The sequence below is a fragment of the Eretmochelys imbricata genome, chromosome 2 (assembly GCF_965152235.1).
Source record: "Eretmochelys imbricata isolate rEreImb1 chromosome 2, rEreImb1.hap1, whole genome shotgun sequence".
NCBI classification, from domain to species: Eukaryota; Metazoa; Chordata; order Testudines; family Cheloniidae; genus Eretmochelys; species Eretmochelys imbricata.
In genome coordinates, this window is record NC_135573.1 from 264810293 (window position 1) to 264822485 (window position 12193).

The following is a 12193-nucleotide window of genomic DNA, read 5'->3' on the forward strand; positions in this document are numbered from 1 at the left end:
CTTCCATCGGTACCCAGCAGATGGTGCTAGCGTATAACACATTTCTTCAGTCCTTTCCCTATCTGAAGGCTTTTTTATGTTTGATTTGTTTCCAGGATCGCATCTCAGTATTAGCCCACGTTATTACCTGGAATTTCTCCCTTTTTAAGCAGTTTCTGTGGATAATCCAAACTTATTCCTGTGTTTATATCTTTCAACATTCCTTCTTTTGGTGCCAGACAATTCCTGTTATTTCTAGGCTGCAGGGTTGTGGTACCCGTATGGGTCCCAGGATTTTAGAGAGAGAAGGTGGGGGAGGGAATAGCTTTTATTGAACCAACTTCTGTTGGTGAGTGGGACAAGCTTTCAAGCTACACAGACCTTGTGTCTCCCACCAATAGAAGTTGGTCCAATGGTTCTCAGTGGTAGCAGATAACCGAACAAGGAGTAATGGTCTCAAGTTGCAGTGGGGGAGGTTTTAGGTTGGATATTAGGAAAAACTTCTTCACTAGGAGGGTGGTGAAGCACTGGGTTATTTAGGGAGGTGATGTTAGAAGTTTTTAAGGTCAGGCTTGACAAAGCCCTGGCTAGGATGCTTTAGTTGGGGATTGGTCCTGCTTTGAGCAGGGGATTGGACTAGATGACCTCCTGAGGTCCCTTCCAGCCCTGATATTCTATGATTCAATAAAAGATATCCTCTCACCCACCTGGTCTCTCTCTTTCTAGTGTCACAATTATTTACGGTGAACACCAAAAAATCTTCCAGATTCGATGGACATACTTTATAGGGTCTTTGATTGTACATAAGCATTTCATGTTATTTAGGGTTTGCAATGGAACAAGAGCCACTGTTCACACACAGGGAGACGTACAGCAGAACCTCAGAGTTCCGAACACCTCGGGAATGGAGGTTGTCCGTAACTCTGAAATGTTCATAACTCTGAACAAAACATTACGGTTCTTTCAAAAGTTTACAGCTGAACGTTGACTTAGTCAAGTTTCAAAGCTGTATTATGCAGAAGAAAAATGCTGCTTTCCCTTTATTTGTTTAGTCGTTTATGTTTAACGCGGTACTCTGTTGCCTTTTTTCCCCCCCATCTCTGCGGCTGCCGGATTGTGTACTTCCGGTTCCAAATGCAGAGTGTGGTTGATTGGTCAGTTCGGAACGCTGAGATTCTACTGTAGATCTTACTCGCAAGACAAACAAATGTGCAGCCTCTAATTTGGAGTGAAAGATTCATTGCTGGGGCAAAAACAGATTATCCACGGTGTGTTTGATTTACAGGGCAAACAAATGGGTAGTTTGTAACTTGGGGTGCAAACGTGGCTTTGATTTCTTGGGGTAACAGGCAGTTTGCCCTATTTGACCTTCAGTCTCACACAGCAAATTATTTCTCATTTGGTTAACTCCCAGCTTCCCCACCTACCTCGTGGCCTATTGCACAATGAGCATATCGTTTTGCGTAGAAAATTAGGTGTCACCTTGGCTTTGGAGTTGTTTGTAGCTAAGTCAAGAGGGAGGAAAAAGGTTTTATCCATCTAGGCAAAAATCTCTCAATTGGCATATTTTCACTTAGCCATTTTAACTTCTCTTCCTGGGGAGAGGGAGCCATAGGTGCTGGAGCTACGGGTGCTGGGGGTGTAGCTGCACCCTTGGGCTTGAAATGGTTTCCTGTCATGCCAGCTCCACCCCTCCATTGTCCTGGAGCTCGCCACACCTGGCAGTCCAGCTTTGGGCAGTCCAGGCTGTTTGGCTTGCTGCCCCATTCTCAAGACCCCTCTTCGTGGGAGGGTCGGAGAGAGAGCATTCGCCAACAGGAGGAAACCTGCCCGTTAAAGATGACATGGAGACTTTAGCCAGCTGGAAGGGCAATGGCTCATCTGTGTCGCCCATCTAGCTTTGGGGCGTCCTCATGGAAGGCTCAGGGCAGGTGGAGATTAAGGCTGGGTTTTCAGAGGGCTATGGGAATTAGACACTGTGGGCCCATTGACAGTAAACGGGAGCAAAGCAGCCAGTTGCCCTGGTGACAGCCAAAAGGCCTTGTCGTTGTGGCAGGACGGCACCATCATTGTCCACACCATCCGCCGGGGCCAGTTCATGAAGTCCATCAAGCCCCCCTGTGAGAGCTCGCTGCCCGCCACTGTCTCGAACCTCGCCGTGGGCCTGGAGGGCCAGATCATCGTCCAGACCACCGTGGGGGGGAGATCCTCCCTGAAGGTGAGTGGGCCGGGACCTGCGGGCCCAGCAGTAATGCAGGGGCAGGCATGGCCTTTCCCTGTGGGACACTGTGGGCAAGGACGGGAATCTCAGACACGGTCTGAAACCCAGCAGGGAAGGGGCAGTAACTCCATCCTGCTGTGGTGATGGCACCATGCCTCAGAGCAGATCAGCAGCAGCCAGATTCCAATCCCAAATAAACATAGCTGAGGACTTATTCCTGTCTAGGACCAACCCATCCATCACCCAGCAGGAGGCGCTGTTCCCTTCCCACCCCACCCCACACACAGCTTTCCCACTTTACTCCTGGGGGAATTCTGCGCCAAAAAATTATAAATTCTGCACACCATATTTTAGAATTCTGCATATTTTATTTATCAAAATAACACATTATAATCACACCAGTTTCAATTATTTTGGTAATTTATTTCAAAATACCTATCAAGTATGTCTATAACAATACAGACAATGAAAAAGATTCAGGAAATGTTTTTTGACAAATAGATTCCTTACTAGGCATATTAATACAGAACTCTGAGTAATAATTCATTCAAACTACAATATAGAATTGTATTTCCTGCCTCCCCCCCCAGAAGCAATGCAAAGGCTTGGGGGAGTCAGGGGTAACAGAGGAACTGAGGGAGAGGGAAGGAGCCTGGGAGTGAACCTGGAGGGTTGTTGGGTGTGGGTGAGGGGCAGCAAAGGATTGTTAGGGAGCCTCCCCCATGCAGACCCTGGCTGACCCCTGGCCTCTCCCATTCAGTCAGGCACATCTGCCCTTGTCTCCCCTTCCATATATCCCTCCACCCCACTCAGACACCTTCCCCCCCCCCCGGTCCCCATGTGTCCCTGTTCCCCCTCCCCCCTGGTCCCCATGTGTCCCTGCACCCCCTCAGCCACTCCTTTCCCCCCATGTGTTCCCATGCCCCCTCCCCACGGCTCCATGTGCCCCAGTGCCTCCACTCCCATTCAGCCCCTGCCCCAGTCTGTCACCTCCCAGCCCCATGCTGTCTGTCCCCCCATATTCCTTGTCTCCTGACCTGGCCACACCAGCAGGGTGCTGTCAAGCAGGCAACCTCTTCCCTTCCCTATTGGCAGCTGGGACTGGTCCCACCCAGGAGGGGGTACTCTGTTCTCGCACCACAGCGGCCCCAGGTGGGCAAAAGGCAGAACTGCAGAAAATTTTCGGTAGAAGTTATTTTCTGCTGGGGAGGGCGGGGGATGACGTTATTCGCAGCACATTAATTATGTGCGCACACAGTGGCGCAGAATTCCCCCAGGAGTACTACTTGCTATACCTCAAGGAGCCTCTCTGGGTACGTCTACACTGCAGTTAGACACCTGCGGCCCGTCAATTGTGGTGTAGACATTCAGGAACCCTCCTGCCTCACAGGATCCTAGAGCCTGGGCTCCAGCCCAAACCCAAACGTCTACACTCCCATTAAGCAGCCCCTTAGCACAGGCCCTCTGAGCCGGCATGGGCCAGCCGCAGGGTTTTAACTGCAGCGCAGACTTAGCTTGAGAGCACACAGGGAAACTCAGTCCAAACTGGTGAGTTTCTCCTGGTTTCACACCTATGCTGGGAGGGTCCCACGATGCGTGTGTGTGGCTGTAACTGTGTCTAGAGATATGGAAAATTTGCAGTCTCCAACAGGGAAAATGAGAGTGAAGGGTCTTGTGTAGCATGGAGGTTTCTTGCAGACGGTTAGCCCGAGCACAGCCGCTGCTCTGGTTTCAATGGCTTCGTCAAACGAGGTCATTCCATGTGATTGCAGGGAAGAGTGCTCAAAAGTTTCTCTCTCTCTGAGGCTCCATCTGTCGATCCAAAGTGCTGGTTCCCATCGTGTCTCAGTGCATTGCATAGCTCTCCTACTGCAGTGAGACCTGTTGCTTTTCTGTCCTCCTGGTCACATTAGGTATTTGGCTGCTATAGTAAAGCGCTGCTCTACTCTTAAAAATGGCATCCCCACCTCCCATTGATCTGCTCCTGGCATGGATCCAGAGACATGTTTTACTGCAGGCTCCGGGGAGAATTTTGCTCTTCCAACCCTGCAGAGCCAGCACTGCTGAGAGGGAGGAAGCTGGTTCTTACTCCTTCGTGCGCATCACCAGCAGAATTGGGTAGTAAGTTCCAGTCGCACCTGTTGCAGGCAGTGGGGAGGCGTTGCTGATGGTATAGCTCGGCCTGCAGAACCTTAATGGCTGGTGATGCCCAAGAAGGTAAGAACCAGGCCCATTTGAACGGGGAGTCCCGGAGAGATGGTGCCAAGGCCATTCACCCAGTCGCGTCCTAGAGTAGAGGCATGCTTGGAAAGCTTTCACCCCATTGTCGGTTGCTCCCCCAACGCCCTTCTCCTTTCTCTTGTTGAAGGATAAATTTGCCCTGCACCTTTATTCCGTCAACGGCAAGCATCTCTCCTCCGCCCCGCTGGAGGAGCAGGTCACTGCCATGTGTGTCACCGAGGAGTTTGTGGTGCTGGGGACCATGCAGTGTTCTCTCCAGATCTTGGATCTTCAGAGGTAAATGTTCCCTCATCAGTTTCCTGGGCCCACCACCAGAGCCGTGTATCACCCCCGTGCAGGGGACGAGGGTCCCGAGTGTGTCACAGCCGTGATCCTCCACTTATGGTGAACGCTCTTCCTCAGTTGCTGTATCCGAAAAACCACCCAGCGAGTGGGTCGACAGCATAGCTTGTGGGTCTTGCATATGCGCCTCTCTTCACCCCAGGGTAGCCTACCATCTTCTGGGGGAGCTCCCGATGCAGGCGAGAGATACTCATGCAGCCATTAACTTCCCGTTTTTATTTGGGGTGAGGTTAGGATGTGCCTGGTACCTTGCGCTCAGTAGCCTGGAGGTGAAATGTACTAATGGGTAAGGCGCTGGCCTCCCAAACTGGGGGTTGAGGGTTCGTGTCCCATCTGGGGGTGAGGTGAACGCGTTCTCTGGCCTGTCCCCTGCAGGAGGTCAGACTAGATGATCACAATGGTCCCTTCTGGCCATAAAGTCCACGAATGGGGAGTGGAAATTATTCTTTTGGGATTAAATTGAAATCCCTCTGCTGGTTTCCCAGGCCCATAGAATCTGTACTGATGCGGTGTCCGTTAGTATCTGTGGGCTCATTACAGGGATTAGGACGCTGACGTTCACAGGTTGGGGCAAACCTGCCCGTGGCCCTGTCCAGCTGGATCTGGTCTTGCTGGCTCTTGTGGGTGAAAGAGAATCACCCGTTGTAACTGTCTGCGTGGGGCTGGCGCTGCTGGGGACACGATGGACGGCGCTCAACCCTGGATTTATCAACCCCTGAAAATGTGATTCTCCCTGGGTCAGGGTCTGCCCTGCTGGCCTTGTGGGATGCTGCATGGCAGGAATTCCAGATCCGATTGACTCTGCTTGCAAAGTGAAATGGTTTGGTTTTCCTCCCCGCCAGCCTGGGATCTGAGAGTCAAGCTTGGCTTCCTTCTTTTCTCATGTCTCCTCCGTCCCAAAGGGTCTGTGGAATAAAACGCTGCCCTCAGATGCCCGCACAAGCCAGTTGCCCCAGTGTGGCATTTTTCCCTGCAACTGGGACTTGGCCAACTATTTGACTGATGTAGGAGCCAGAATGGGACCCAGCTCCCTGTCCCGCAGCTGCGTCGGCTTGGCAGGGTGAACAGGTGTGAAATGCAGTAAAATCCCCAGATCTGGCTCTGAGCGCAGCCAGGAGCCGGTTTGCTGAGTGAGCAGGATGCTTTGAGAGACCCCCGATTTAAAGATCCTGGAGAGGGGGGTGGGTTTGGGGGGGTCTCTGGAAGGGCATCCTGCCCATCTGCCCCTTTCCACAGTCCTTGCTGAGTCCCCAGCAGCTCCCCACACTGTTTAAATGCCCCCCTCTTTGCCATTGCAGCCTCCAAGCAGCAGTGTTGCCAATGCCTATGAAGGTCCCGGTTCACAGCGTGTCCGTGACCAAGGAGAAGAGCCACATCCTGGTGGGCCTGGAGGATGGGAAGCTGATTGTGGTGGGAGCTGGCCAGCCCTCGGAGGTAAATGGAGACCGTTCCCCTCCTCGGGGCTTGGTGGGGGTGGGCAGGGGCAGGTGCAGTATCAGCTGGAAGCACCAGTGAACTAGTTGCATGATTGGAGGGGATGCACCTGGCTGGCAGGAGGGTGAGACTGGGAAGGAGCTGCTCTCCTGGCCAGCCCAGGTAGGAGCCTGGATGGGCCCATAGACAGAAATGAAATCAGAGCCACTGTCTGCAGACTGGGGTATTGACTCCTTGTGGGCAGCGTGACGGCAGGGCTGGATTTCCCACAGCAGAACCCTCGAAATCCGGCCCCTCTCCGGAGCGTGAAATAGCTGGGATCAGTCGAGACTTAGCATGAACCCTTAGGACAAAGGTTCTCTCCGCTGCACCCCGCCCCCTTCGGTGAGACGGCTCGTCCCTGCTGGAGGACGGGCTCCAACCCTAGAGGGGCCAGGTGTCTCGGGGGGCCAGGCGGCTGCCCAGCCCAGCTGTGTGATGAGACCCTGGCCTGGAGGGCGGGGCTCCGTAATGCGGGGTGGCTCCCTTTACAGAAGCAGGGTCTGTAATGTAGCCAAGACAGACTGCAGCCTTGCTTCCGCCAAGCCACCCCATCCTTCTCCGCAAAGCACCCCCACGCCACTCCTCAGCCCTGCCCCTTCGTTCTGCTCTCTCCCCAGGTGCGGACGGGGCAGTTTCACAGACTGCTGTGGCGTTCCACGCGCCGGATCTCCCAGGTCTCCTCCGGAGAGACCGAGTACAACCCGCCCGAGTCCAAGTGACAGGCTTGGTGTGAGATGACCTGTCCCCAGAGCATTACTGGGCAGAGATGTCCTGCAGCAGGAGGTCTCTGAGGGGTGGCTGAGGGGGCCGGTCCAGCCACACCACTCAGATGTGTCTGCACTTCCCCTGGGAGCATGGCGATCGCTGTGAACTGCGGGAGCATTGGGTCTCTTGACCACTCACTCTCAGAGTGTGCAGAGCTCAGGATCCCTTTCTGAGCCAGGGGCCTGCACCGGTGACTCTGGTTTGCCGAGCCAGGATGCGCGTGGGACAATCTGGTCTCTGCCCCAGCGCATCCCGTTTCCTGCAGAGCTTGAAGTGGAGAATGTTTTTGTATTATTCATTGTGACTTTCTTGCTGGACGGAGAGGACGGGAAGTCCATAGCCGGTGCCCCTTGCCGCCCAGCAGGGAAACGTTGCAATAGATGTGAGACGACAACCGTCGCTGCATTCTCAGTCCTTCTTGGGTGGCCTTAACCAGACCTTGTTGCACTACGTAGAGAACTTGTACCAAAACCAAGAACTGCTTTCAGCATGAGGCCGGTCTGCTGCAGAAAAGCTTTAATGCGATGAGACTGGCAAGAGCCTGCTCTGTTTTCCTCCCAGATGTTGAATTTTGGTGGGCAACAAATACCAGGGGCCCAGAAAGATACCTACTGACTGTCTTGAACCAGTCCCAAATCCTAGATGTGTATAAACCCCCTGCTGGCAAAGAAGGGTGTTCCGCTTTCATTGGGATTCTTCCAAATATGGTTTGTCTGCCTCTTCCACCAGAGGCACGCAAATTCAGCACCTCCCAGGGCCCCAATCATTTTCCTGTGGAGCCTCCTAACTTTCCTATCGATTTATACGTTTTTTTTTTTAAGAAAACAAAAATAAATGTGCGCAATCTTATTGTCTCCCAAGACTCGTCTCTTCCATGGAGCACGAGCCGGCATGGCTTATGGGATGACTTCACCAGCAATAAAACCCTGCCGTTGGTTAGCTTTGCCTTCGTCCTGCAGCTCCGGGGCCGTAGCGGAAGTCCTTCCTGGCTGCCTCTGGCTGCACGCCAGATACCCCTGCTTGTAGGGGGAAAGAGAATTCTTCTCACCCCACCGGGAGAGGGTCAGGCTGCCCTGCAGTCAGCGCCGGTGCAAGAGGTGTGAGGGTTTCCCTCTCGCAAGGAGCGCGGCTCTTAGTAAGGCAGCACGCACTGCCCCTTCCCCAACAGAGCAGCCCTCGAAGCATGGCATCTCCATAAGGGCTCCCGGAGCCAAAGCAGAGCTCTTCCGAAGCTTCGAAGGGCTCGGTCCAAGCCGGTGGAGGTGAATGCGAGAGGGATCATGACAGAAGTGAGAGAGCTCCAGCAGCAGACATGAAGCAATACTGGGATTTTGTCTCCTTCAAAGTCTGGGCCCAATATTGATCCCATCTGCAAATACCCCCCTTCCAGGAAGGCCCATCTGTCCCTCCGACACACTGTCTGTTTTTGATACTGAAGTGGCACACAGTCAATAGGAATTTGCCCAGAAGGAGGCTTGTTTTTGCAGCCAACGGCCAACACTTCGCTGCTTTTAACCAACTGGGTGGGTTGGGGGGTGGTCCAGTCCTACAGACTTTCCATCCCTGGTCATGGTGAGATTTGAAACCACGCTGGCACCTTCTCTGAAGGACTCAGGTTCTGATCTAAGGGTTGTCCTAAGGGTTCATGTATGACCAAGGCCTTGTTGATCCAGGGAGGAACAAGGGAGTGGGGGGTTGGGTTAGGCTAGAAGCAGCTGTCTGAGGCTATTGCACATTTGTGCCCTGGACATCTCCCCATTCAGACATAGCTTACAGCTGCAGGGAGCCCAGCAGTCCCTGTGAAATGGAACATTCCGTGTTTACGATGCAGGGCATGAGCCCATCACCAGAGCGTCTGGGAGTGAATGGCCCCCGAAGAAGGGGGTGATGGATCGGTCCTTGTAGGACACGGTTACTGTCACTTAGCTGGAAGGAGGAGGGAGCTGCTGTGTTGTTCCCCACATTTTCTCTCCGATTTAAAAACTCCCCTTCCGTCAGGTAAGCCAGGGATGGAAGAGACGGGCAGGGCTTTACTCCAGCCATGCTCCAGATGCGTCTGGGCGGAGAGCTATGGAACCCACAGCCTTTCTGCATTATGTTGATGCTCACAGTGACAAGTGCCCTGGTGCCATTCAGCTCTCCCTACCCCTGGCACCAGTGACTGCCCATCGCTATTGCAGGCACAGCCCTCCGGGCTGGGCCGGGCTTTGGTTCACAGAGGAAGGGCCGTGACTAGCTTGAAGCCATAGGAAATTCCACACCTGACTCCAACCCTGCTCGAACATCTGGAGATGTTGGAATCTTGGGCTGAGCTTCACAACTGGGGCCCCTGTTCTCCGTAAACGGCTGGATCTGAACTCCCCAGAGATGGGGGAGGAGAGGTTTGGGTCTGGATCCAAACCTCATGGCTTCAGAACCACATGAAACTTCACAGTCCTAGAGTCAGGAGGGGTTGTAGTGAAGTGGGTTGAAGAGCAGCCTCTGTCCTTTCCCCTCAGCCCCCGAACCCATTCCCTGGCTCTAGGAAATGGATCTCTCCCCTGTCTCCATATACTCTAGGTATGTTACACCGTGTTAGTAATGCCACAGTGTGGACACAGACTGCTCCCCCATGTCCAGGGATTTCTCCTAGAAGTCGCAGGTCCCTGGTGAAGATCTGTGGGAGGGAGGCAGGGCGGATGGTGTGAAAATCAAAGAGATGGTCAAGGAACGTTAGGATTTGAGTGCAGTTCTTGACGGGTTGAAAGCCATGTGCCCTGGGTTGCTACTCCCCATCCCATTCAGTGAAGATGTACTTTGCTTTTATTATTCATAACGTTGGGTCATTAAAGCCGCTGTACCGTCCATCCTCACAACTTTCTTCCATCGGTCCTCCAGGGTCCCTTTCCATCAAACTACAACAGATGATGGTTATAAATGGTTTGGACCTTCCACGCCGTTGACACCTCCTGACCGAAAAAGGGATGGTCACTGTCTTGGGACACTAATTCGGTAGTTTCTTTCCAACAAGGGCTGAGAGGAGAGGACGTGGGTCCGTTGTGGCTCACGCTGGAGGAAACATCTACTGTAGGCCTGGGACAATCCGCTGTAGATGCTGAACTGCAAATGCCACTAATAAGGGAAGAGAGGCTCTCTAAATGCACCGCTTGTTAGCCACTGGACCCTGTTGCGTGCGGAGGCTGCTACTGGTCTGGAGGTGACTTTGTGATGGGTGGCTGGTTAGATCACACTTGTGCACTGAACAGTGCCTCAGTTCTCTTCACAAAAGATTTAAAAAAGCAAGAAGAACCAACACTGGGCAAGAGGCTCAAGCAATGCTCTCAACTTCATTCCCTGGGTGAAGATCAATGTTTAACCACCGACAGTGCAATATTTGCAACTTGTAGAGAAGACTCTTTTTAGCATGTGTGCTGTATTGCGGTTTGTGTGTATATAATACGAGATAGATAGATATATATATATATAGGTTTTGTAACTTTTTTGAATGATGTAAATCTAAAGATTTCTATTCCTTTTTTTCCCCAGAAACAGGGTGGTAAGTATTTGGAGCTTCCCAGAATCCTGCTGGCTTTTATAGAGCACTGAGGGACCTACAAGCCTCACCGTGGATTTGTCTGTCATCCTTCTTAGAATTGCTCAGGCCAGTGGAAATTTGAAGGGGTCTTTGCTGGCCCTGTTCTGAAGATGCTTGAATTCTAGGGGTACCTGCTCTCTGGTTGGCCTCTGCCATGTTCTTCTACTTGAAGAGGTTTTTCTTTCCATCCTTTCACTTTGCTTGTACCTTCTCTGGTTTTATGGAGTCAGGATGCAACTTGCTGAGGGATCTTCCCACTCCAGTCTTCTTCACAAACAGGAATGCTTGGGTCATATCTCTGAGACTTCTGTGTGGGGAAGGGTCTGGCAGGCTTGGGATGCTCCCCTTCAAAGGGAATGGTTTCCTTCTAACCCTGCAAGATTCCTTCCGGCTCCGCCCACCCCTGGAATAACAATGTGAAACCTGATCTTCGGTCTTGAGTGTCTACATTACACGGCCGGGTTGGGGGCACAGCTGTTCAAGTTGGCCTTTGGGCAACCTAACGTAAGCACCCAAATTTAGAAAAAAAACTGGCCCCCATGCCTGGTCCCTGCGTGCAGTGGTAAGACACTAGGGTGGTTACATGGGGGGCCACCTACTTCTCTACCTCTTCTGGGAAGTGAATGGCTCACGGTGGATCTGCCTTTTGGGGAAGTGAATTCAAGCAAGTGGTTTGACCAGGGTAGCACCACTGGTACTCCCAGCTCTCCGGCCTGCTGGATGTAGCGTTGGAGCCTTCATGCCAATCAGTGGTGCTACCTACTGGTCTCCAAGCATCCTGAATCTTGGGGAGGAGGGGTGTTAACAAATCCACCCTCCTTGTGTCAGATTGCATCCCACTCAGACCTGAACGCAGTTCTCATTCCTGTATGGACTGGAGCAGTGTTTGCTTGGGGAGACTGGCAAAGCATTTGAAGGGACAAGCTGATAGCTGGAAGCCAACCCAGGAATTCAGACTCCCCATCTCTGACCAAGTGGTCCTCCAGGCATTGTTTATGGGACCATTGCTTATGCTTTTCCTTTAGAGCCAGCCTTGAGGAGAAATGGACCAGCCGAGTCTTTCACTCACACTCCAGTCCCCACTGTCCAGCAGGGAAGACAAGGGTGAATGACAAATCCACACAAGGGATGTGTTTGGTGCTCAGAAAAATGTATTTATATGGTAGCTTTGTCTACAGATTCTTTCCAAAAGCAAAATAAAGCACAATCCGATAAACATTTATGCCTTAAACTTGAAGAGGAGCATGGCCTCATTCTGTAGGGGGACAGGTTATCTGGTTTGCTAGCAATGTACGACGTATGTGATCTTTAATAAACTTTATAAAGGAATACATGTTTCTCAATGCCTTGACCTTCCCTCCTCCCTCCCCCACTGCACCCACTTATTGTGTAATAAAACTTCGCATTTCTTTAGCGTCCTTCATATGAGGACCTCAAAATGCTTGACAGCTGTAAATGAAGACTTGACTTACCCATCTGCAATATGGGATCTTTCAGTCTTGGGAATTTTGACGACTTGCCCAAGATTGTACCCCAAGTCTGTGGTGGGGCTAGGCGCAGAACCCAGGTGTCCTGGTTCCCAGCACAGTTCTTCC

The 12193-nt window shown here is 52.2% G+C and overlaps 1 protein-coding gene across 1 annotated transcript in view; it reads left to right on the forward strand.

Moving 5' to 3' along the window:
- NBEAL2 (neurobeachin like 2) overlaps positions 1-11927 on the forward strand; it is a 111984-nt gene extending 100057 nt beyond the window's left edge. The window contains 4 exon segments of the mRNA XM_077808481.1: positions 2036-2197; positions 4569-4717; positions 6082-6217; positions 6877-11927. Coding sequence (XP_077664607.1) covers positions 2036-2197; positions 4569-4717; positions 6082-6217; positions 6877-6978 — 549 coding nt within the window. The 3' untranslated portion in view covers positions 6979-11927.
- The last annotated feature ends 266 nt before the right edge of the window (positions 11928-12193 follow it).